The sequence below is a fragment of the Pleurodeles waltl genome, chromosome 8, assembly GCF_031143425.1.
Source record: "Pleurodeles waltl isolate 20211129_DDA chromosome 8, aPleWal1.hap1.20221129, whole genome shotgun sequence".
Lineage (NCBI taxonomy): Eukaryota > Metazoa > Chordata > Amphibia > Caudata > Salamandridae > Pleurodeles > Pleurodeles waltl.
In genome coordinates, this window is record NC_090447.1 from 1,158,878,813 (window position 1) to 1,158,906,136 (window position 27,324).

The following is a 27,324-nucleotide window of genomic DNA, read 5'->3' on the forward strand; positions in this document are numbered from 1 at the left end:
GAGTGTATCATCAGGGAGCTCTGATGATGCAAGGTGGAAAGGGGTTCCCAGGGCATGGCAGAGGACATGGTGTTTTGATCGATCCGAGTCCTGCAATTGATGTGATTACTTTGAAAAGGATGAACACTTATCATTATTACAGTAACTTGGGGAATTGGAAGCAAGAATGTTGTCTGAAACCTCAAAAGTTAGGACTCACAGAATCCCAGAGTAATAACCTGTACATTCACAGAATACACAGAAACAGAGAAAGCAAACTTTTAATGTGCCTCAAGTTGTAGCGATGCAGGTTCCGCAAGCCCAGATACCACAGCAGAATATGCATGGTTCAAGACAAAATTTGAACCAAGATTTTTCCTAAAAGAAGCACGTATTCCAGCAATTTGTTGTGTTTGAATCATTTGAAGACTACAGTTTTGACTCGTCCTAATGACTGTTCCTGAAGGGGGAGGAACACTGCATGGTTGGCGCAGCACTAGAGGTAGCCCAGACAGGTACATTCCTAGATGGTGATGTGAATGGCCACCCCGTATTATTTCTGATCGATACTTGTGCTACCCACTTTACTGTCAGAACAGTAAAGGTTCCAGACCTACCTCTCCCAGGAAAAAGAATCCTAGTTGTAGGAGTTGCAAGCAAACAAATTGCAAACCTCATAACAAGAGAAGTGCCTGTTAAGATCGGGTCCTTTGAAAAGAATCACCAATTTGTTGTATGTCATTTTAGTACAGTTAGTGACTTGGGAAGAGATCCCTTATGCTAGCTAAACTGTTCCATCTATTGTACAATGAAAGGCATTGAGCTCCATACTCCTGATGAGGAGGTTTCTTTTATATTGGCAACAGATGGACTTTTTGTTGCACTGTTCTGCATGATGACAATTGATGAACTACCACCAGATCTTAGAGATACTGTAAAGTCTGAATTTGGGATTATTCAGGAAAGGACATAGGTCACACCAAAGATGCTGAACCTGTCTGCATTAAGATTATACCTAATATTGAGTATCCAAGAACCCCACAGTACAATTTGACTCCTGAAATGATTACAGGGATTACCCCAGTGATTAAATCCATGATCCAGCAAGGCATTTTAAATAACGGGAAGTCCATGCAACTCATGCTACAAGAGCTTGCAGAAGCTTAGGGGTAATTACAGCATTTTCCAAGACTTGAGAAAAATAGACACCTTAATTTTTCGATATCCCGTGGTACCGAATCCAGCTATGATTTTATTCCAGATTTCATGTACGGCTGAGTGGTTTTGGGTTATTGATCTGTGCCAGGCATTCTTTTCCATACCACTGCACGAGAAAAGCCACTTCCTCTTTGCCTTCCGATGTCAGAACCGTGTTTTGCCATTGGTGCAGAGTCCCACAGGGGTACACTGAGAGTCCCTCAATTTTTAACCAGATCCTCAAAAAGAATCTGGAGTCCTTAGTCATGCCCTGTAACTCGGTACAGATGCAATACAACAATGACCTGTTTGTGGCGTCGGATACACAGGAAAATTGAAAGCAAGACACCATTGCTCTGTTGAACCACCGAGCTAAGAGTGGACAAAGTGTCCCCCGAGCAAATTGCAATACTGCGAAAAAGAGGTCCAGTATCCTGGACATCAGATTGAGAAAGGAGGGAGGAAGATGTTACAAGAAAGGATTTTAGTAAAATAAATCTGCCAACTACTTAGGGAGAAGTTAGAATGTTTTTTAGGAAGGGTGGTCTACTGTTGACAGTGGACACCGAATGTTTCCCTAGAGGGCAAACCTTTTCAGAGGCTGACAAACAAGGATGTGTCTGATCCAAAACCCTTGGATAACAATTGCTTGGTTGCCTTTCTAGAGCTGAGAGAAAGTCTCTCTCATGCCCCAGCACTGAGAATGCCTGATTGAAATAAATCTTTTGCTCTCTTTTTGCAGTGAGAGGGACAGCTGCACTCTTCTCAGTGCTTACACAATTGCATGGAAATTCACTTAGGCCTGTGGCCTAGTTTTCTGCTACTTTTTGGCAGCTCTGCCAGGTTGTGTTAAAGCAGTGGCGGCTACAGGTGCCAGCATCGAGAAATGTGAGAGTATTGTGATGGGTTATCTCCTTACTGTGTTTATGTCCCACTCAGTTGATCTGTTGTTGACTTCGTACCAGCAGTGAAATTTGACAATTAGCAGGTTAACTCGCTATGAACAAATTATTTTGGCTGCTGAAAATGTGACTGTAAAGCATTGTACTACCTTGAATCCTGCTACACTGTTACCTCTTCCTGAAGTTGAAGGAGATGGGGAAGATGTAGAGCATGATTGCCTAGATGTCACAGAAGTATGGACCAAGCCAATACTAGACATTCCAGATGAGCCACTACCTGAGATTGATTTTATACTGTTTGTGGATGGGTCCTGTTTGAGAGGCCATGGAAGAAATCTGAGAGCTGCCTACGCAGCCTGTACAGTCTAAGGCATAGTCGAAGATTCATGGCTTTGCAAAGTACTCTCTTCACAAGTGGCTGAATTAGATGCTCTTGCTAGAGCATGCCGTGTTTCTGAACAGCAGAGAATGAGGATTTTCACTGATAGTCAGTATGGCTTTGGTGTGGTCTATGACTTTGGACATTTATAGTCAAAGCGAGGTTCCATGACCTGGGTCTTCTATTCAAAACGGGGAGTATTTACTCATAGCTCTGCAGTTGCTTACACAGATTTTGGTTGTAAAATGCTCAGCACAACTCAGTGGAAATGACAATGTGACAGTAGGTAACGGATGTAGGCAAAGTTGGTAAATGCTGATCTAATAGAGCTTGTGTTTTCAACGGGGAGCATTGTAACAAAACAGCAGGTGAGACCAGTTACAACCTTCTGTTAAATACAGCTGATGCATGGGATGAAGTTACGAAGATGCAAGGGGAAGTGCCAGAGGCAGAACAACAAGGTTGTAACAGAGCAGTTTGTGTCAAAAGTGATGATAATATTTGGGTTTCAGTAGATGGAAGACCTGGGTTGCCAGATAGTCTGTTGCCCCCTCTGGCTAGACATTTTAATGCTCCTGCCCATGTAGGTAGGGATCCCATGGTTCATTGATTTTGGCATACTTGGTTTAACCTAAGGTTTAGATTAATGGCTGAAAGATTGTGTCACAGGTGTGTTGTGTGCCAGCAGATGAATGTAGGGAAGAGGACTGCTGTAACACAAAGCCATATAGGAAGATCAGAAGGTCACTTCAACAGGATGCAGTTGTGCCTTATCGAAATACCTGTATGCAAACAGGCTGAGATATGTTCTGATGGCTGTGTGCATCTTCTCATGTTGGGGTGAAGCCTACCCGACCAGAAGAAATGACAGTCTCTCACAGTAGCTAAACTGTTCATGAGGGAACTCATCCTTAGGTTTGAATTCCTGACTTCTCTAGAGTCAGACCAAGGGACTGACTTCAACAACGAGGTTCTGAAACTGTTGTGCACAGAAGTGGAGCAGAGACTACGTTGCAGCTAGCGACTTGAAGGTTCAGGGATAGTGGAAAACATGAATGGCACACTGTAATCCAAACTGGCTAATGTGTGTGCTTCAACATCTTTGAAATGGCCCGATGCTTTGCCCCTTGTGTTGATAAGTTTTCGCAGTATTCTTGGTCGGAGGAACTGCCCCCCATTAGATAATCATAGGCAGAGGAATGAGACCGCCAGCTGTACCTGCAAATATGCTCATGAACATTACTGATTATATGATTCTTGATTACTGCAAAGGACTGGCTGACCTGGTGCGTTCTGTGTCTCACCAGGTCGGAGAAACCATAGCCCTGTCACTTCAGGAGCAACATCACAATCTTAGTCCCATAGACTGGGTCCTGGTAAAAAAGCAAGTGGGGAAATCATGCCTCGGGCCTCATTGGCACGACCCTACCAAGTTATCCTGGTGACAACTACAGCTATTAAATGCAGCGGTCTCCCCAACTCCCTACTCGTCGAATTGAATGTCCCTTTGATGATGTGACAGCACCTCAACCAGAAGTGCCAGTTGTGACAGAGAAACAGAGGGAGCAGGTTAGTCAAGCTTTTGGGAACCAAGTGGAGCCTGAAACAAGCACATTTGATTTGGAGGGACGTCTGGATTAACCGGCAGATGAAAAAGACAGGAGAACCTCATTCTGTATTGGTAGATGAGTCAGATTCAGACTCTGACGAAGCACCTAGTGCTCTGAAAACCCTAATGTGAGCAGTGGACCAGTGGCCAAGAATGCAGGAGAGGGAAAGGCTGAGCCTGCCTGAGGGATGTATACCACAGACTATTCCAAAAGTTACTGAGGATTCTGGCTAGAGGGGCAGTGAGGATGAAGGAGTCTCATTGAGGGATCAAAAAGAGCAAGGTTAACCTGCTGCAGGTACTAGTCACCTGAATGTCTATAGTCTGCTGTTGATGCTGGGGAGAATTATTGAGAATAACAGTGCAAATAAAATTGGACCTCCTTGAACTGAACTTTGTAGCTTGATTTTGCTTTGAAATTACTTGCCACGGATTGAACTGACTCGACTTGTTACCACTGTGATTTCTGAACTGTGTACGTATTAAAGATTTTAGAAAGGGAATTAAGAAGAGTACTGAGGCAAGCTGAAGGAGCGCAACGGTGCCATTTAGACAAACACGGAGTAGAGTTTTGGAAGGCTCATGAAGAGTCTGTATATTTGAACACTATTTTGCCACTTGCACAGGTGGAACTCATCAGAGAAAACTCTGTTGCTGCTATATTACACTCAACAGTTTGGTTGTAGAGAAGTCATGGAAACTAATAACGGAAAAAGACACAGATATGTGCTAATAAGTATATTGATTGCCCCTTTTATAGTATTATTTTTTCTACTTATAGGATTAGCTTTACCTACATTTTCTACAGTAGTTAAACCCAAACAAAGTGATACTCCTCTAACTCTGAAAGCTATGAATAGTACGTTACACACACTAGACGATAATGAGTTACTTGTACATATATCTAGTGGAGACTATTCTTTAAATGCTATACTAAACTGCTTTATGAATATGTTGTCACTATGGACGCGAGGGACTGTTATGTTTGTATGCAGTTACCCTAATCAGTTACAGAAGGCATCACCTATCATCACATACATTTAATGTATTGTGTTACTTGTAGTCTTCTGACGACTCTTTTCTATGGACATGGTTATTCCAAATATTATTTTTCAAATTATGATTTAGCCTTTTCAAAAATTCCTTTGCTTAAGCATGCGAATAAACATCTGTATGCCGAGATCACAGATACAGCTACAAGATATTTTACAACTACCATGACACAAGATACTGCTTATGCACATGGACATATTTTGACTTGTAGATTGACAGAAGTGAAGAAGACATTTTTAGATCTGGTGGAAGACTAGAGGAGAGATGTAGAAGTTGGAGCAAGAAATGTAACCAGGACGCCTAGGTGGACTAAAGAAGAGATTGAGCATCAAATCGCAGGGAGTCAAGCAGCATTAACCTTAGACTGGCAACATAAAGGGAAACTGAGTATACAAACCAGTAGGGATGAATTTGTTGTTCTATTTGTGGGAAAGAGTGAATGTGATCACACCCTTGATATCAGATGGAAATGGGAATTATTTTTAGATAGCGACGATCCTGTGATTCTTGTAGTTTTCTTTGGGGGGTATGCTTATTTCAAACTGCCAAATAAGTGGTATGGTACTTAGGTGTAGTGTTCCCATTGATTTATCATGTGAAACATCTTGATGATCCTGAGTGGAAACAGAATTCCAGATCTAAGACAGGAACTAGTGCTGGTGAAATTGTGAGAGATGATTTTGGTGCAATGACTCCATCTGTGGGTGTGATTTTGAATAACATTAAGATAAGAAAACTGTCTACTGTAGTTGTTCACCAGTACAGTAGTAGCTTTGTTACATGTAGATACTGAAATGGTTGCTAATGGATCTATAGTTTTACATAATCTTTTTGCTTTAGACATCCTGCTTGCCAAGGAGGGTGGAGTCTGTCAAATGTTAAAGGTCCAGCAATGCTGCACCTACATCCCTGAACATAGTAAGAACTTACAAAAATACATTAAGAACATTACAGATCCGAAGGGAGATTTGAAAGACTTGGAAGAGACAGGTGCTTGAGAAGCAATAGGAAATGGATTTGTTGCCGTTGGCAGATAGTTTGGAAACTTGGGAAGTGGAATAGTGGGTTTAATCTTCAGACCAGTTGTGATAATTGCCTTGTGTGTGATATTTTCAGTTGTGATCTTTAAGGTATATAGGAGGGTAAAGGCAAGGAAAGGAATTAAGAGGAAGAGAGAAGAGATTGAAATGGAGAAGTGACAGTGTAGATATTATGATGAAATGAAGCATATGGAGGAGTCTAGATCAAAATTCAGGAAACCTATGAGGTTTTGATTGGTCCATCTGATGAAGAGTCTTATCTTGATTGTGATGCTTGATTCACCATCAGACGGATGATTAGAGAAGTGTAATTTTGGCTTTACCCCCACACATAACAAAAGTAATGCAAAATGTAATCAACAACATATATTCTGTGTGACTTAACATTGTCAATGTAAAGTGAAGTGCCAAACTGTATTATTGAAGGTGCATTCACTGTAGGTATTAGAAATGTATGTACACGTGTGTGTGTTCTAATGTTTGACAATAGCATGAACAGGTGTAGTTCTCATACACATTTACACTTATATTCTGATGTATTGCATTTATTGAAAACACATTGCATATGTAATCATGAAAGCTCTTACTCATGACATGCATTTATTTTGACATAATGCTTGCCATTATACTTTAGTATTGAAAGGTGCACATTAACCATGATTTGCAAAGTTTTCATGGATAGGCCTTTCATTTTAAAGTGAAAAGTATTTTTCTGTGCTCTGCAAGTTTTTTCTTTTGTAGGAGTGCATTCTTTAGTTAGAGAAAGGAGTACTGTGTATTAAAGATAGATAGGCCTGAGACGGAAACTCTTGGCAAGAACTGGGCAATTTAGAGAACAGAAGAAGCCTCCTATTCACTTTTTATCTCATGTAAAGATGCTCAAGGTTAACCTGGACATTAGAGTTCTGTGGGATGTGAGAATCACTACATGATACAAGTTTGCTCTGTCACAACGTGAAATAATTGGAATCTCTCAATGAAGTGACTAGAGATATGATTGTGCCTGGAACTTTCCACTTTAAGTCAGTGTTCACCTTGTTAGAGCTGCAGCAGATTATTTTAGACTTAAGAGAGGTGCAGACCTCTCAGACCCTTTTGCCCTTACAGTCCATAGCTATAAGCTAACACTGGTTTGTTTTCTGAAGACTTCTACTGGAGCCTTCACAATGCGGACACCTACCTTGCTCTGCCCTATGACTCTTGAGACCTTATCCTATTTCGCTTAGAACCTAGCTGGACATCCTTAATTCTGTTGCTGTGGAGAAGGAGAATTGTGAATTCTTTTAAGGAATGTCAATTTATTTTTTAGTTTCTGCATTGCTGTGACTGCAGTCCTTATATGCCTTATGTTATTGAGGTTGAATTTGTTGTAGCGTTTCAGCATTTCAGCTTGCCAGTTTTGATTTTGCGTTTTTACAATTTGTTTCTATTATGCATCTATATTGGATTGATTACTAAACTGTAAATAAATCTAGTAAACGTCAATATTGATTCCTGGTCCTTTTGTGTGGCTGAATGGGCTTCATAAAATTGTAAATTGTAGATTTGATGTCAACTCCTTTGCCTCCCAGTACACTACAAGGTCCTGAAGAAGACTGGCCACTGCTCCCATGCATGCTTCCCAAGGATGAAGCTTAGTAATTTTGGAAGTGTTTGAAATTCTTTGGTGAGCAACATTCTCTGAGCTTCTTTTTACGTATACATATTTGTGGAGATCCTGAGAAAGCTAAAAACTCTTGGTCTATTTACAATGTTTCATGGATTCATAAAGATTTACGGTTGCCCTGCTGAGCAGCTCCAAATTTCGTAGCCTCCAAGCAGTCCTCAAATTAAAACCCACTTAGTCCAAGATTGTGTGCACATCATGACCCTCATATCATGACCCACATCATAACCAATGGAAATCCGATTCAGAAACATTTTCTTTCTGCTTGCAACATTTACTTAAAAGCATTTCCCAAACAGTTAAAGAAAATCTGTAGAACTGAACCAAGTGGTCATTAAATCCTTAGTATAATTATGATTTATAGCCATTTGAGATGTCAATAGTGGTGCCATAAATTACATCATAGAACATGTCATGAGTGATGTCATTCATGAGGCTATAGGCAGTGAATAGGGGCAGCAAGTTAAAGCTAGCGCTGCTAACTATAACTGGTAAATTTCAGATTTTTTTAATGCAAAATGTTCATGTTATCAGTGACATATTCATCTAACTTTAACCTTTGCTTTTAAAAAAAAAGAATTTCTAGGATTTTTTAATGTAAAGTAATACTTAATTACCCTACATTAATGCAACCACCTGCGACGCATGGCCTCAGACAGGCTCTGCAGCCAACATCCCCCATACTGCCAAGTCCAAGCCCTGCAGCCAACACCCCTCCATATTGCCAACACCACACTGCACATGGGGGCAGTGGGGGTTTAGCCACAGGGCCTGACCCTGAGGACTACAACCACCAAGGCTGTTTTTTTTTTTTAAATTAAAGGTGAGCCCGTCGCAAATTTTATTGGGAGGGATGCACACTGCCCCACTCTCAGGGCTGACTTCGGCCCCGGGGACCCAATCCCCAGGGAAATAAAGAGTGAGTGCACTGCTGCCCACCAAGGGCACCCACCATAGTGATGTTGGAGGCCATGAGGGGGGGAGCCCCAAGGCCCCCACGGCCCCAGCTGGCTCCCCGCATCCAGCTTGATGCAGCATTACTCCTGCCCTCAGGGGCCAGCTTCTGGCGCTGGTCATTGTGGGTAGGAGCAATATTTAGATCTGTTTCCCTACCTGCATCTTTGCAGGCAGGGAAACAGATCTAAAGTCGGCTCCCAAAGGGCAGGAGCATTTTTTAAGCTCCTGCCCAATGGGAGTGCACTTGGTGTTTGTTCCCGCTTGGAGATTTAATAATGCTCTCGTCAAGGAAGAGCAAGTACAGATTTCTGCACTGCTGTGGGCAGGGTAACTACTATGTCCTTGGAGTGGGCTCCCCAGGACATGGTTTGCGAGGCTACTGCCAGGGCAAATAATGGCTCAGGCCTCCTCCCTTAAAGGAATTGGCCATTGGGGTGGGCTCCAAAGGCCTTTGCAGGTGAGGCCCCCCTCTCCATTTTCTTAAATTTCAGCTCTTGAGCCCATTCTCGGACTGATTCCTTTAAGAGAAGGCAGATGCCCCCTTCCCCTCATTCTCTTATATTTCGGCCCCAGGAGTGGGCTCCTTAGGTCTTCAAAGGCGCAGAGTCCCTGGCCGCTCGAGGAGGGGAGCATGGCTCCCCTCCCCACTAAACAGTTTTTGGCCCCGAGCAGTGGGCTCCCCAGGACCTTTGGAGGCCCGGGAGGAAGGGGACCACATAGCAACCCTCCCCCATATGAAATCAGCCCTGGGCTACCTGGGGCATTAGGCATTTAAATGCAGCCCATCCACCAATTCTGTTTTTTGAGTTTCTTTCTATCCCTTCAGAGTGTTGCACCTTTTTTGTGGACATTGGTGGGGTCCCATTGGGTCCTCTTCATGGGGGCTAGGGTGTCAGGGTACCCCTAACCTGCCCCCATACAGTTTTATGTTTTTACAACTTCAGGACCGGCACTGAGTCCCTGTGTCATGTAATGGCTGCCAGAAACAATTTTCTTATGTTGCTAGCAGCCAATGAGAGCATGCTCTTAAAAGAGTCTGACTCTCGTGAGAGTGAGATGGCCCAAGGGAAATATAGCTCCCATGAGCCAAACAGAACGGTCTATTTTTAAATTGGCGTTCTCCAGAGAGTTGCAGGGCCCAAACGTCCAAATTGCTTTTTTTTTTTTATCCTTAATTTCTCGAAAACTACTAAACAGATTTACACCAATTCACAAAAAGCACAATCTGCTGACAGAAATATAATTTCCTGTCGAATTTGATGTCATTTCATTCAGCAGTTTTTACTGTAGCCTGTCTTAAGAGGAAAATGCATGGGGATTTTGCATTTTGGGACAATCTATCTATCTAAACATTAACACACATATGCGAGCATATATATATATATATATATATATATATATATATATATGAGACAAGGTTTCTATCCATGTTGTTAGGCAAGGGAAACAAATGCAATGAACATTTAAAACTCACCTTTCCTCTACTTGCTGTTGTAAATGCGACCTTTCTATAGAATGCAGATAAAGAGGGTCTGTTGTCTTGTCAATCTGACATGCCTGCATACTAAGATATTTGAATATATGCACTTTACCTTTCGTGCAAATCTAAAAAATGAAAAACACACAATTAGGTCACCTTCAGTAAAAATTGAACAAGAAACATGAAAAATATTAGCAAGTTAGCACAAGACATTTTTGGAAAGCCAAAGACAGGAATGAATTTGCCACCATGCAACACATAGATAAAATTAACATACTATGATTCTGATAACTATTTATTCTACACTGAACTATTTATTCTACACTGCCTTTCATGCGAATGGCTTTAGTATGTGGTAAATATAAATTACCTTTAGCTACATTGTAGTAGAACAAACATGTGGAGTGGTGATATTACTTTTGAAAAGCTGAAAATTAATTTATGCTATAAGTATTATGTTAAGGTATTTCAAAAGAACTAAAATACTATTTCAACACAAAAACAAAGCAATGGTAATTCAAAGGCACACACACACAATTTTTATTTTAATGAAAAGGAGGCATAAGACTCAGAACTTACAGTTTTCTATCCCAAGTAGGACGTTTCACCTTCTGACACTTCTTCCTCCAAAACCATAAAAAAATAAACTTGCTTGATTCAATATTTGTATAAGTGTCGTGATTCATTCCCTGCGCTCCTGCTCTCACTATTAGGGAAACATGACTGGTGGACTTTCCAGTCTTCAAATAAACTCTCTGCCCTTGTGATATATCGGAATAGTTACTTTCAGATTATTGAACAATATTCTGCACTTCCCTTTCATCGTGGAATCATGCTAGGTTTGTAATAGGCAGCTAGCTATTCCTCCTAATGACTACATTTTCCAGAATCCTTGGCCCTTTTAAATACACCTATGCAGGTTTACAGCTCCCTGAATTTTTTTATGGATTTGTCTCATATTCCAGATTTACGCCAGATTTTGTGACTCTACAGGCTTTCCCTGGTAAAGACTTCAATCCCTAGATTTACCTGCTCACTGATTCATCCGTACCCTTGCAGGTCAGGTATGGGTGGAGGAATGAGCACACCGGTGGCCTGCAGGTGCTAGCTTACTCACACACCGGGAATGTTATCATGTGGAATGTTATCATTAGATCTTTTAAACCTTTGTTTTCTTCATTCTAGATTTATTCAATGATGTAGTGTTCCTGTTTGTCTAATATTTAATTTCCAGATATGTCATACTCCACCTACTTTTATCATTGTTTCCCAAACCCGCACTGTTTTCAGTGTATGCTGGTTTCTTGAACCAGCACTGCCGTTTATTGCTCCCTAGCTTCTTCAGCCTGCACTTTATTCTAGTACTTCCTAGTTTCCTGAACCTCTGCTGTTCTGCTGTGTTTCCCTGTTTCTTGGTTTAGCGAGCACTACTTCAGAGTTTCACTTCTAATGTAGTTCTTTTGTAAGTCTTCCTCTTCCACGCCCTGATTCCTTAGATAAAAGTAGTCTGTGTTGCTATCCATGAATCTTCAGTCCTCAGTTTCCTGACTGCTTGGTTTCTGCCAAGTATTACTTTAGTTTTCCCTTTTTTCTTGTAGCTGCTTGTTTACAGTGGATGTGTATTTAGTTTGCTACTCTTGCTGTTACCACCTTGTGTATTCTTGTATCATCACAAGGATTTGTGGGCACAGCTGACATCCTAGGTTTTGTTCCTAGTCTACACTGAGTGCTTTTCATAATATTACCACAGACTGTGTCTTTACATACATATTTTATATGTACATATACATGTGGATATATTCAGTTAGTATCTGTAACAACAGTGGAGTGGATGAGGAACTTGCTTGTCTATTGTTTTTCCATGTGGAGCTCCAGAGTGCTTTACCCTGCACCCACTTTATTACTGATGTTGTTATATGTATGTCTTGCACATCCTTGATGTTAGTTATTCCCAATGCTGAACTGCCTCGAGGGCCTATTCTTTCTGAGCTTAGACTTAGTTACCCTGAGCAGAGCTTGCCCATTCCATTCCTTTTCTCCTCTGATTTCCAGAATGATCTTGGGCAACTCTGTTATTAAAACTCTCTTCACGTTGTCTACCCTATCACCAATCCTTGGCAGAACTCCTGATGGTGGATTGTTGAGGCCACTTGCTGAGCCCCAGGTGAGATAATAAAGACAGGAAAGCTATGAAAAGTAGTATTTAAAACTTGAGAGAGTTGAGCAGGTTTAGGCCACATTTGACATATGCCTGGTGGAGCTTTTATTGGGAATATTGTAGGAGACAGTACTACAGATGTACAAGAGTTATAAGTAGGGCTCCTGGTTTTATGGTATTTATTATGGTATTATTGATGTCTTCAACAGGAATGCCCACATAACAAAGATTTCCGATACAATGGAGTTTCCTCTTCCTTTCTGAAAGTGCCTGTGCATCTCATAGACATTGTGCTAACACCGCTGCTTTAGAATGTACATGTGGGACATTTATATAAGGTCCAAGACATCCATATCCCACTTAATGTAAGTGGCTCCCTTTTCGGTCAGTGTGCTAGATTTAGAGCTGTGGCCTTTTGATAAATAACTGTGCAATGGATATTCACACTTTGGGATCTAAACATCGGTACATTATACATTTTCAGGAATGTAGGGCAAGGTGTACAGACAGGTCTCAAAAAGTGTTACAAATCGTGCACTGACATTCTCTGATCTGTCTTTGGTTTTGACAGATATTATGTACTAACAGGTTGCGTCACAAAATCGCCAGTCGCTAAATGACCTTCCTAATGAATATTAGTTAAGCAGGTTCCTTTTTGTGGCTCGCTGTGATTGGCTCCAAACAGGGAGATGGTGGCCTGCAGACCACTATTTCAATGTATGCATTCCAACCACGACTTTCTTTTTGCAGTTGTAAACCTGTAAAATGGCATCATTCATCTGGCCCAAAAGCCCTATGAGTTGCTTGGCGTTTTTGTAGGGGGGGTTTCCTTTAATAAAAAGAAAACAGTTTCTTGTTCAATGAGCCTGATTTTCAGGTGAGATTGTTGGACAAACAGCAGGAACTCAAAATGAATATGTCATATTACATAAGATATATTTCTGCCAATTACAATGGGCTTACATTCCTGGTAAGCACTAAGCTGGATCAGGTTGGATCATGCCCGATATGTTAAGGCTGATCTTTCAGCCTCTGAAATAAGATGTCTAACTGTTCAGAATGTTGGAAGCTGTTAAGTGTTTTTTTATCCACAAATACACTTGGTTGCCTCTCATCTGCAACCTATTAATTAGCTTCCATAGCTTATCAAATAAAAATGTCAGAGCTGTCCTTGATGATTAACGGTATGCCACCAAAAGTCCCTAATTCAAAAGGTACGATACAGGGGTTAAGAGTGACTATTGCCTCGCCGCCGTGTAACAATGCTTTAGTTCCCCAGATTAGACATGTGCATTCATGTAGGGTTATCTGTATCTAATGGTATTTGTATCACATGACTGAAATGGACAGCAATTGAATGGTGAACAGGGAGCGTGCATTACAGAATATTATTCAGGATTGATTGTACAGTTCCTATGGTATGTGTAGATAGTACTTCTGAGAAGAGAGGTGTCTTCAGCTCCTTTTTGAATTGGGAGGGGTTTTAGACCCATTCGGATGCTGATGAACATGTTATCTAGATACCTGGTGCATAAATGGCTAAGGTCTCCCTTCGGGTCTTTTTCATCACGCATTTCTTAGTCTCCATTGTGGCCATATCCTGAATCCTTGTTTGATGCTGTTCACCTGAAGGGGTTGTTTTCAAAGCTATGTAACAGAAGTGCCATTTTGGATGCTGTTGTAGTGAATGCAACTGTTCTTGAATATACTGGTGGCTTTAAGGTTGAGCCAATGTAGTTACTTCTGGGTTGGGGTGAACTGGTTGAACACCTTAAAGCCTTTGATAAAATGCTGTGGTGTGTTTGATGCCTTTTATTGGTTTTGTGAACGTGTTTTTCATCCTCCGCAGGAATCAAATGCACATCGAGGTCAATGAACCTTTTGAAGTCAGTAAGATGCGTGGTGAACCAAAAACAATTATTTCAACACCATCCCAATAATTTAGACACCATGACCAATGTGGCCACGGAAGGAAAACTCCAATCAGGAATATAGTTCAGAGTTATATAAAAAAAACAAGCTCAAAGTCATGTAAACTATGAGAACAATCAAGTTATAGGGATACATAATCACCAAGGGTTGCCCATGGCAACGAAATAAGTTGAGGCGTACTAATATCAATAAAACTAAGCATTCAAGAAGAACAACACCGAAAGTCAATGGAAATATCGGAGAGACAGAAATCACGTGGTGCTTAGATTGCACATTTAGTCAATTCAAATTCAATCAATTCAATAATTAGTGGATGGGCATATGTCAACCCTACGGCTAACCAAATTTAGGGACATACATGTGTGGTGAGTAGCACATGTGGGCAATATAAAAAATATAAAAAGGATAAAAATAATGTGAAAAGTGATATAAATCGGGCTACTGGGCACAAAGAAAACGTAAAAGAAGCATTAGCATTGTGGAGAGTCTAATCTAAATGGGCATGTCAAGGGGGGGAGGGAAAATGACAGAGAGGAAGATACCTCTCCAAGGGACACAGCATTCAGAGAATCTTTGACAGAAAAGCATCTGGTCATCAAACATCAGGATAGTGTCTGTATCAATTCAAGACAAAACAAGGGCTGCTTCGCATCTGAGCAAAGTTCGATCAGCAACTACAATAGTCCACATGAAATGTTCCGATTGGCTACTTGGATAACTTCATATTACGAAAAAGGGGCATCATCCAGTTAGGATCATTTACAGACTTCAGGATGCAACATTCCAACACTCTGCAAGGTCTGTCGTGAAAACATCTCCTCTTTCGGTGCGACTCCAATGGGTTGTGGCAATTTGTATGCAATTTCAGATCAAGTTTCTGCATTACATTCAAGGACAACTGAATATATAGTTCTTCTACGTTTCAACAATAGATTTATTTTTACAAGTGGGACTTTGCTTCTCATGGAAAGGAACTCTGAAAGAAGGCTTCACGTTATGAAAAAACAATTCATCACGTTTACATGAATGCGAAATGCAAGCTTTGTAGTCCTCAGTTATGCTAACACAAGAAAATATAAAATGCATCTAAAAGGTACTTGTTAATAAAACACACAATTAGCAAAGTCATAAATTCATCATTAATAATATTTCATCGGTATAAGTAAAACATTTCATTAAAATGGAAAAGGTGTGCTGTTGCTTTACATTAGGTGTAGATGAGAACTAGATTCTCACTTGCATATATTTTCAAAGTCATTAATCTTTCATTAATCACAAGAGATTCAAATTAGTTTCTACAAACACTACTAGTTTAGAGTCTAAATTACATTTTAGCATCAACTTTAACCTTCTAGCATGGGATTTAATCAGAAAGGCACCTATGTCGAACTGAGAAAAAAGTGCATGTCAGGGCAGCTTTCTACATTAGTTTTTCTCTCCAACATTTATGAGCTTAAACTTGTCACAGTCTGCTCACTTCAGTGACATGAGGAACAGAGCTAAAAATTAAGCTCTATAAGTTTGAAAATGCTTTCAGGAAAGCTGTTGAATACAGCACGGGTCCCTCGATAAAGGGGGAGTGAATTAAGGTACGCACATTATCCTGAAGTAAGTTTTTAGAAGGCAGGGCTTAATTTTTGATGAAAAGAGTTGAAACATTCTGTCTTGGTTTTCTTGACCATGTGTTGCAGTGGTCTCTGACTGCCCTGTTGGTATTCAGTCATGTCCTGAAATCTTGGCTAGAGAATTTTTTCTCATCTATTATCCTATCCTTTTCTATTCTCTTAGGCCTTCTGCTAGAAGCACTATGATTTGTAGTTCATCGGAAACAAGAGCTCCAAATAAAATAATACAAAATAAGCAGCTACTACTCTACTGTGATGTTATTCCTCTTCAATTAATTTAGCTAAATGTATACTGTTTAAGTCTATATATTCCAAATCAGAATAAACACAGAAATTATACTGAAATAGTTAATTCGGATAAAGACGATTCTGTGGAATGCTGGCAAACATAACTTTGCCATTACCACATGCATGGTTAATACAGTGAATGTCACGGAGGTGAATGCAGTGCGAAGACTATCACACTGGAGTTTATGCTCTATATTCAAATTAGTCTCAGGCTAAATTTATTTCACACAGGGTGTAACCTTGTGTACTTTCTTTAATCGCTTGTTACATTTTTTACCCGAAGTTGAGCAATTGAATTTCATCTTGACAAAATTGCACAGTACCTCTCTGGCATACTTTGAAAGAAAATCGAGCAAAGTAAAAGTTCATATACAAGCAGAATATCACTCCTACAAGAAGATCTATAAAATAGCTTACAACAGTTCCAATCGTTTTAGGTCCTCTAGAACCCTTCCACAATTGCTGGCTCTTTTCAAGGTTACTTCAAGTGTACTTTTATTGAAATCCTGAATTATTCATTATTCTGTAATGTATAAGCACATTATTTTCTCATTTCACTGATAATTAGATCTTAATAAGTGTGATAGCTAATAGATTCCTACTTTGTAGATCACACTGAACACCAGCCCACGCTGACACTCATCTGACTCCTACATATATATAAATGTAATTATCACTAGAACAAGTATTAAAGGATCAATATTTCACATTGATTATGACACGCTAGAATCTCAACTATTCGCAATTATTATTGTTTGCACTTTGTCAAAGTGCTGTTGAACCCTCACTAGTGAAAACTACTGCTGTGTATTTCGTTCAAGCAATGGACCCTCGACAGGAAGCAGCAAGAGCCATCACGTCTTACTGTATCTAGGAAAGAATCCTTTTCATTGCCACTTGCAGTAAACAGGGCAACTGTATTCATCAATATGCTCCTCTGTACTTCACATGAATAAAAGTGAGTGGCCATCTCAGTTGTGGCTTGCGCGGGCTACAGGGGGCGGGGTGGGTCATTAATAACATTAAAAAAATAATAATAATTATCTTACCTGTGCACCGCTAATCCTCTGTCGTCTCCGCATCAGGCCAGCCAGGCACAGGCTCTGAGCCTGCCCAGCAGCCAATCCTGACGCTGCTCAAAGCAGTGTTAGGATTGGTTGTGAAAGCCTAGCCAGGGTGCCCCCAGGCAGACTGGGAGCCTGTGCCTGCTCTTTCCAGCCTGGCAACAGGGCCGGGCTGGAGAGAGCACACTGCGCATTTGTGTTTAGCTGGCCTGAGACAGCTGGCCAAAGATACATGTGCAGTGAGGGGAGTGCACAGTGCACTCCCCTCAGTGCTCGTCATCCCACAAGCCCTGTCCCTTAAACCTAGTTTTATTATCCTTTCCTTGTTAAAGGCTTTGAAGCGGTTGCTGCTGCTGGGAGGCTGGGGGGGGATGAGGAGGAGGGGGGTCAACCTCCTCCACCATAGCGGAGGAGCAGCAACTGGGCCACCATGCGGAGGAGCTGAAACCATGATTCTCTTGTTATGGCAGTCGGGAATTTGTTTATACTTAGGAGAGGAGTACCAGTCACTTCCAGCCCCCATTTAAATGTCTATTCCTTATACACAGGCCCCACATGAAATCCATCTTTACCCACGCTTAGTATTGTGGTCCCCTGGGTACTAACTACTCTGTTTTTTTCACAGACAGTTTCATTTTGTTCTACCTACTGCAGGTACTGTAAATGATCCAGGCAGGAGCCATATTTAAAAGGTCATCACCTAAAGGCCTGACAGAGCTCAAGAAAGAGTGGACAGGCTAAAAGCACAGCTTCCTGATGATGCAAAGTATAGCAACTTCACCATAATACAATTTCCAGCTCTGATGACAGCATGGCAGCGTTAGGCTGATCCAACACCATTTATCTGATGACTCACGTTACATTAATGGGAACATACATCTCTGAGTTCAGACAACACACAACACAAATACACTGCGTTGCTACAAGCACAGCTTTCTGTCACTATCACTATCCTGGTGTTTGGTTGATAATCTAAATTCTGTGCGTGTAGGAGTGCTACTTTTGCTGTAAAGGTTGTGTAAGGAACGTTTGCAACATCGTTACTGCTCTACGTAAAGGAAGTGTGCAGTGCTGCTGGACAAGCTGTAAGTGCTCTCACTGTGTGAAGAAGCATGCACACTGTTGGTGCCACCTTTGCTGTATCTCTGTGTAAGGGAAACTTACACTATTGCTAACTATTGTGTCCCTGTGCTTTGAAGCGTGGTAGAATCTTTTCACAAAAAAATGCCAAAATGGTTGGCACTGCCAATGCTTTTTACTAGTGAAACGTTCTTTGCCTGGCAAGAGGTCAGTAAAATTATCATGAAACTTAATGGCACAGATAACATATCCGAAGTACAATGGGTGCCATTTACTCCGGTGGCGTACATGACAGAAGAAAAAGTATGGGGCCCTATTTGGTTTATGTTTTTTCAATTGCTTTATATACTTCAATCAGCGTATTTGGAGTAAATTAAAAGAGCACTGATTGGAGCAAGCAAACGTGACGCCAAAAAAAGGCAGAGTAAAATCACCTCTGGAATACACTGGGACTATAAATGGGGAGGGAGTGTTCTTGCGGTTTCCTGGTTTTCAGGCATTCATGCTGAATTGCATTCTGGACGATAGTGCCACTGGTCTGGGGTTGGCTACCAACATTTTGGATTTGGCAATGCTTATTTTGAATGAAGGCACGCATACATAAAAACAAACATTGTCTAAAAGCCAATACATATATATTCACTGAAAAAACAAAGGTTAGAGGGATGTTGTGGTTAGGCTCAGTTTTCACTCATACAATACCAGTGAAATTCAGCAGTTATAGTTACCCGAGCTAACTATAAATTACACCCCCGTAATGAACTGCTTATGACCTCACATATTACATCACTCATGAAATGTTCAGCGACATCACTGATGACATCTCAAATTATATCACTGATGACATAATCTAGTGAGTGTAAGTATTTTCTAAGAGTTTATTATTGTTAAACATATATACTAAGTTACTACAAAAGTTAAATTAGTATACTAGGTGTACTACTAATGAGTGATACTACTTCTAACATATATCATTTGAGTGGCTGTGTAACTGTGTGTATCAGTGTGAGAGTGGCTGTATGGGTGTTTAAGCGGGTGTGTGAGTAGCTGTGTGGGTGAGTGAGTGGCTGTGTGTGTGAGTGACAGTATGGGTGAGTAAGTGGGTGTCTGAATGGCTGCATGAGTGAGTGACTGGATGTGTAAGTGACTGTACAGGTGAGTGGCTGTTTAGGTGGGTGTTTGGTTAAGTGAGTTGATGTGTGAGTGGCTGTATTGGAGAGTAAGTGTTTGTGTGAATGGCTGTATGTGAGCTGATGTGGGGGTGCTTGCATGGAGGTCTGAATGGGTATGTAAGTGGTTGTGTGTGTATGAGTGAGTGTGTGAGTGCTTGTTTGAGTGAGTGATTTGCTGTATTGAGAGGCTGTATGGGTGAGTGAGTGGGTCTGTGAGTGCCTGTATAGGTGAATAAGTGGGTGTGTAGCTGTATGGGTGAGTGTGTGGCTGTGTGAGTGGCTGTATGGGTGAGTGACTGGTTGTATGACTAGCTGTATGGGTGAGAGAGTAGTTGTGTGAGTGGCTGTATGAGTACTTCTGTGATTCTCGAAAAATGTCAAAAAAAGTAATCCCTTCAAGGAGTCCTACTATGACCCCTTCATCCACATTGCAGCCAAAATTTGAGCCCCAGCGACTGTTTCCCCGATCAAACAAAATGGCGGGTGCAACTTCCCTGTCAGGTTGCGGCCAGCCAATGAGATTCTTGCTGTGGTGCATCCACATCCCTAGTTACCTATATTTTTTTTAACCTTAAATACCTCTAAAACTACTGAATGGACTTACATCAAATCACAAAAAGCACTATCTTCACGCCACAATCTAGCTTCATGACAAATTTGCTGTAAATCCGTTCAGCAGTTGGGGCTGAAGGTGTGTCTAAAGACCCTATGGAAAAATGAATGAGGAAAACGTATTTCGTCCCCCCCTTCCCTTTTTTTCTCAGCCCACACTTGACGGATCACCACAAAGCTTTCAAGACAGCAGCTGAACTAACTGAAGTATACGTTTTGAGAATTTCATGAAGATTCGTCGAATGGCACCAAAGTTATTGGCAAAACAAAAAATGCTCCTCCTATGGAAAATAGGTCCTAACTTTAACTGCCTACTAGCAAGCACCAGTCGGTATATATATATATATATGTATATTATATTATATTATATTATATATATATATATATTTCTCAGAGGATTTAGATGGAGCAAAGGTGGACCAGGTGAGGCGATGAGAGGTTGAGTGGGAAGTGAAAGATGATGTTCGAAGTGATACACAGAAGTCCCACAAGGCCATTAGAAAGCAGAAGGCATCTGTAGCACGGCAGGGTATCTAACCTCATGCCAGAGACAGGACTGGGAGGGGGGGTGGAGCCTGCAGGGACCAAAAGCGCCATAGAATAGAGACTGAAGAAAGAAATATCACAGGTCTAAGTTTGGTTGCTTAATAGGAGGTCTAAACCAGGATGAGTGGATTGAAAGAGAGCTAAGATATGAATACATGCTGCCCTGTAATAGCATACAAAAGCGTGTTGAAAAAAGACAGCTAATTAGCTTGCAGAGCTTTAAGGAGTCAGACATTTGAGACTACCTTAGAAATTGAGTTAATTAGTCTTGGACAACCTGAATACATTCATTATTTTATACAGAAGAAAAACAAACTGGGACCTTCCCCTAACCTCACTTCATTCCTAATGAGTACATGCAAAGTTACAAAGTGCTTACCTGTGCTGGCGGGGACCGTAGGGGGTTGTTCTCTAGCACCAAAACTTGTAATTGTGTCATCCTTAGGAAGACCACTGGGATTGCTAGAACCTTATTGCAGGAAAAGTCGAATTTAACTAAAGGAAGCTCTACCAATTCTGAAATAAAAGAACAAGGATAAAGGAGTTTATTGCGCAGTTTCATGCACTTGGTCAGAGAAATAAAAATACTGTAAAACAAAGACACTGCTGGATGAATTTGGCAGCAAATATTTCCAAGGAGTCCACACAATGAAAAAATGTTGCTGACACAAATGAGATACATTAAAGTGAGTAGCGATGCATGAGAAATGTATACCCTGGTGTGTCAACGAATCCTATGGGCCCAATCTTCTTTGAGGTTAGCAACCTATCAGAATTTTTTGGGTCGCCCAAGGAAGCGCTACATGCGGAGAGCCTGCGTGTCAGCACTGTGAGTGAAATTTGTGTTTTGAGGTCAAGGGATAGTACACCTGGTTCATATTCGGTGGCTTGAACTAGCACGTAGCCCATTCTGACAACAGAGTGTCTCTACTACAAACAACAAACTGTCTTTCCTTCTTCCACCTAGTTGCCCTTGCTGCACATCCAACTACTGTTTCCAACTGGTCTTGATTACGGTCAACAAGCTGCCATCTTATTTATTTCATTTTATTTTGTGATTCAGGGGCCATAGGTACTCAAATGTGGTTGTGAAAAGCTGTCACAATTTGCGTGCTGACTTTTTGCAACCGCTAAATTATTTTACAAACTGACCTACGTGCTAATAGGTCGGTTCCTAAATGACTCGGAGGGGGTCACAGAACGACCTGACTAATGAACATTTATTAGGCTGATCACAAATTGCGACTCTCTCCAAATGGCAGTAAAAACAAGATTGGCGACCTGCAAGGGACAGCAGACCATCATGTCTATCTCCATTTCAAAACTGAAACATTGTTTCTTTTTTTTTTTTTTTTTTTTCAAAAGCGGCCCGATTTACTTTAAAGAAACGGGGGCTGCTTTTTTTTTCTTCTAAACATCAGTTTTGAAAAACATTATTGACAGTGGACCCATTGCCGACTCACCTTGAAACGGTCAACCCAATTTGCTAAGGGGAAGAGGTTTCACCCCCTTTGCAAATGAGTTATCACCTCAACATGGCAGTGTGTATATTTTTTATGGTTTCAGCATTATGGATGAAAACCATTGACACAGTGTGCTGATTCGGTATTTAGAAGGGAGCCGAAAATACACCCCCTTCGAATTACCAAAACGGTAAGCATTTTTAAATACATTTTGCAATTCAAAAAACGTTTTCCAGATCACAAAAATCATTTAAAAAGCGTTTATCCAGCACAAACCACTGATTTGGAGGGTTTATAAATAGTGAAAATCTTAGTAAATGTGGCGCCCAGAATGTGGATCAGGCCTGCATGGGGAAAACAGTTGAAGCAGTACTGGTAACAGTCAGAGAACAGTAGAAGCAAAATGAAGTCAGTAGTCATCATGAATCCACCTGGGATAAAAAGCATACTGGAGAGAAGATAAACTGGAGCCGACTTGGTTTGTAACATTAACAGTTAATAGAGGGAAATTTGGTGGCTACGGCTGGTTATGCAATGGAGTTACATCATTAATGGGAGGAAGTTCTAGTTATTGCTTGAGTGGGCTATGCCACTTGCATGTACAATCAGACACAGTGGGGGCTTCCTACATGTAATATATGCAGCTTATCTGGCTACTTCCAGGAGGGGCCTCTTGATAAAGAGGTTAGTTAAGTACAGTGAGGTGACTGTGGAAGGGTAGTGACTACCACACACACAAAGGGGGGGTTCTGAACCCATAAACATCTATGTGTTACAAGGAAGAGGTCGTCTTGAACTACAAGTCACAAGAAATAGAACATGCAAGAAGCCTGCATGGGTCAGTTAGGGACAGCTATCACTGTGAGACTCACCTGTTTGATGACGAGTGGGAGTAACTGTTCATTAGCACTTAGACTATCCCAAAGAATTTCCAGGTGGACAAGCTGTGACCAGTTAATTCATTAGGGAGATCATGCCCAGTCTCAAAGATTGCAGCCAAAAGGTCAGCACCTCTCACTGCCACAAGTTAAACATGACTTGAAGCTGCTTTAGTGAGTGTCACTGCCCATTTAAGGTGTGGGAAGGGCAACAGGATTCTAGGCCTTTTAATGTTACACAATGTGGGATAAATATTTTGGTGGGGATGCAGTCAAAATATGCAAGATCATCATCAAACCTACCTGTACAGACAAGGGTCAGACACAGGGGCTGATCTAGAGGATGTCCAATGACAAGTCCTGGACCCTATAGCTAAGCATGTCATGGGGTATTAGGTAACCAGGCAAAGAATTGGGGGGCAGATAAGCCTCCCCTGAGGTATGTAAGCAAAAACCTATCAAGAAAGACCAAAGGGAGAGCAATCGACAGAAATGTTAAGACTGTTCTTCATATTTTTGTCTTTGCCCATGCAAACGAAGATGCAAAGAAGCCGTTTCTTTGGGCCTTCTGGCAAATCACAGGGCCACATACAAGACAACAGCCAAACACATCAATGGATCTCCCTGCAGTTCAGACACCATGAGACAGGGACATTTCCAATGACACCAGTTACAGGAGGCACCCATTTGAGAGGTCTATGAGCTACCATGGCAACATCAAGAATATAAAAAGGCTATGTATGAAATTGGTGTATTAATTGGGGGGCTACCTAGCTCAGGTAATAACCACAATCTTTGTAAGGGTGAGTCACTAAAGTCACTAAATTAACCTGAGCTCAACCCCCTGGTAGCTATGGCACAGATGAGACACGCCTTAACTTATAGGCAATGTGTAATTATGCAGTACTAAACCAGTAATAAAATCAACATGCAAAACAAAAAAAATCCCAAATTGAATCAGAAAAATTGAGTTAAATTAAATTAATGAATTGGCACAAAAATGACAAAAAATCCAAGAAAGTTAATTTTTAAAGTTATGAGTAGAAGTAGAACAAAGAAGCACAAAGTTCCAATGATATTCAATGATCTCACGTAAACAGGACATAGGCACACATTTATGCTGCCTGTGATGAATGGCAGGCCAGATTCACTAAACAGGTTTGTCCTCACAAAGATATTACCTTCTGAGTTTAGCCCTTTAAGGCTCAATCCACCACCAGAGTACACTTCTGAAGCCCCCCAGGACCTCAGGGGAGGCACTCAGAGACTCAAAGGGTAGCAGGCAGAGGCCCACAGGAGGGCCCAGTCACTGTCCAGTTGTCACTGGTGAGCTAGGCCTTTGCAGCAAGAGGCCTCTTGTCGCTTGTTGTGTCCCTGTAGCTTTAACAAGAAGTCAACCTCATGACTCTTGGAGTCAACTTCTTTGCCTTGGGTACAAGAGGGAAAGCAGGTCCAGTGTTCAAGGCTTTTCTTCAGTCCCAGACAGGAGGGTCAGTCCACTTCTGATCTTCCATAGGTCCAGCAGTGTTCTAAAGTGGATGCCTGGAGATGCCAAATGTATGCCTGGCAGAAACTAGTGGGTGAGAGGGAACATGACCCACATGTAGACCCCCTAACAAAAAGGGTAAAGGTTCTAAGGCTATCGCTACCCCCATTGCTTATTTCAAGATGACGAAAGTCTTTTGCAACACTAAGCTTGGGCTCTGAGGGCTGTGTATGTGTCTCTGGAATGTGCAGTAATGCTAGTGTCTTCCCACATCTAACACTAAAATCCAGTTTGAGGCAAGTCCTGTACCCACAACAACCTCAGAGACAGAAGTCTGGAAGAACAAAAGCTGGAAGATACACCAATTTTTTTTTTGCCATCCTGTTTATCTCCTTTGAAGTGCAACTCAAGTGTCATATGAAAAGCCCATTCAGGCCTGTAAGCACGATGGGACATTCAAGCAGGGTTTAACATTTTAATTTCAAAATGGATGCTCACGGCTCCACCCTGCACATTCTGTCAGGTTCAGAGGTGTCATCTCTACCCAGTCAGGTCAGCCTATTGTTTGCTCCTTCAAACAAATTCACAGCTGTTAGAAATGGGGTCTTTGGTTGGCAGTCAGGTAACGCCCTGTCTAAGCAAGGACCCTCACTCTAGTCAGGGTAAGTCACACACAATCCAAATTATCCTGTGCCCACCCTCTGGTAGATTGGCACTGAGCAGTCAGGCTTAACTTAGAAGGCAATGTGTAAAGTACTTGTGCAATAACTCATGCAATAACAGTATAACACCACACAGTGTGTAGAAAAATATACAATATTTATCTGAATAAATGCAGGTCAAAACAATCAAGATTTGATAAGTACACGTTGAAATATCACTTTGAAAAATTATAAAAAGAGTCTATGGTTCTTAAAAAGCAACAGCCATCTCTTGAAAGCACAAAGTACCTGGTTTGCATTCAAAATCTCCACAAGGGGCCGCAGAGGAGGATATGCATGGAAAACGGGGAGATGTGCGTCGATTTCTCCAGCGCACACAGATGATGTGTCCATAAGTTTTCACGCAGGGAAGGCTTTGCTTCAATTTCTGACTTAGATCCTGTTCGGGTTGTGGGTTATCCGGACACCCTGGGGACGATGCGGAGAAATCCTGGGTGTGCAGGACAAAGTCACAGGAGCTGGGTCGATCTGATAGGTGAAAATGTCTGTGGCACGGCAGGCGCTGCATCAATTCTTCTCGCAGGAAGTCGGGCTGCGTTGTTTCAGCTCGGCTTTGAGTCGATCCAGTGGGCTGTGCGTCCAAGTTCCAGTTGGAACGCTGGTGCTGTGTCGATCTCCACTCGGGGAGCCGGGCTGCGTCATTCCAGTTCAGCGTGTGGTGATTTTCTCACTGCGATGCAGGCTGTGCGTCGTTTCTGGCAGGCTGTGCATCAAATTTATGCTGCACAAGGAGTTCTTTGCAGGAAGAAGTCTTTTATGCCCTGAGTCTTCGAGGAACAGGAGGCAAGCTCTATCCAAGCTCTTGGAGAGCACTTCTCAGCAGAGCCAGAGGGCAACAAGGTAGCAGGGCAACAGCAGGGCCCCAGTCCTTCGCAGAAAAGCAGTCAGGTGAGTCCTTTGGGCAGCCAGGCAGTTCCTCTTGGCAGGTTGCAGGTTCTGGCTCAGAGTTTCTTCACCAGTGGTATCTTGTCCAGAAGTGTCTGAGTTGGTAGGGTCAGAGGCCCTGTTTAAATACCCAAACGTGCCTTTGAAGTGGGGGAGACTTCAAAGAGTGGCTTAGAAGTGCCCCAGGCCCCCTTTCAGTTCCATCCTGTCTGCCAAGGTCCCAGTAGGGGGTTTGGCAGTCCATTGTGTGATGACAGGACGCTGACCTTTGAAATGTAAGTGTCAGGCCCTCCACACTCCCAGCCCAGGAAGACCCATTCAGTATGCATATGTGTACAAGTGTGACTGAGCATCCTGTGTTTGGGATTGTCTGAGTAAATGCACAAGGGAGCTTTCAAGTAACCTAGCCAGACATGGATTGTAAGGCACAGAAGGATTTAAGTGCAGAGAAATACTCACTTTCTAAAAGTGGCATTTCTAAAATAGTAATATGAAATTCAACTTCACCAGTCAGCAGGATTTTGTATTACCATTCTGGCCATACTAAATATGACCTTGTTACTCCTTTCAGATAAGAATCTACCACTCAAACAGTATATCAGGGTAGCCCTAATGTTAGTCTATGAAAGAAGAAGGCCTCACAGCAGTGTAAAAACGAATTTAGGATTTTTACACTACCAGGACATATAAACTGCACAGGTACATATCCTGCCTTTATCTACATAGCACCCCGCCCTATGGGGTACCTAGGGCCTAGCTTATGGGTGACTTATATGTAGAAAAAGGGGAGTTTAGGGTTTAGCAAGTACTTTTAAATGCCAACTCGAAGTGGCAATGAAGCTGCACACACAGGCCTTGCAATGGCAGGCCTGAGGCATGGTTAAGAGGCTTATTAAGCGGGTGGCACAATCAGTGCTGCAGGCCCACTAGTAGCATTTAATCTACAGGCCCTGGGCACAAGTAGTGCCCATTACTGGGGTCTTACAAGTAGATTAAATAAGCCAATTGGGTATGAACCAATGTCACCATGTTTTCAGGGCACTGGTTAGCAGATTCCTAAAACCAGCAAAAACAGTGTCCAAAAAGTGGAGAAAGGTAGGCAAAACGTTAGGGGTGACCACCCTAAGGCTGTCAGGTCTAACAACACCTAT

The 27,324-nt window shown here is 41.7% G+C and overlaps 1 protein-coding gene across 1 annotated transcript in view; it reads right to left on the reverse strand.

Moving 5' to 3' along the window:
• LRCH1 (leucine rich repeats and calponin homology domain containing 1) overlaps positions 1–27,324 on the reverse strand; it is a 666,761-nt gene that overhangs the window by 292,795 nt on the left and 346,642 nt on the right. The window contains exons 5-6 of the mRNA XM_069205389.1: positions 21,119–21,255; positions 10,257–10,387 (exon numbers count right to left, since the gene is read on the reverse strand). Of these exons, the coding sequence (XP_069061490.1) occupies positions 10,257–10,387; positions 21,119–21,255 (268 nt within the window). The remainder of the gene's footprint in view (positions 1–10,256; positions 10,388–21,118; positions 21,256–27,324) is intronic.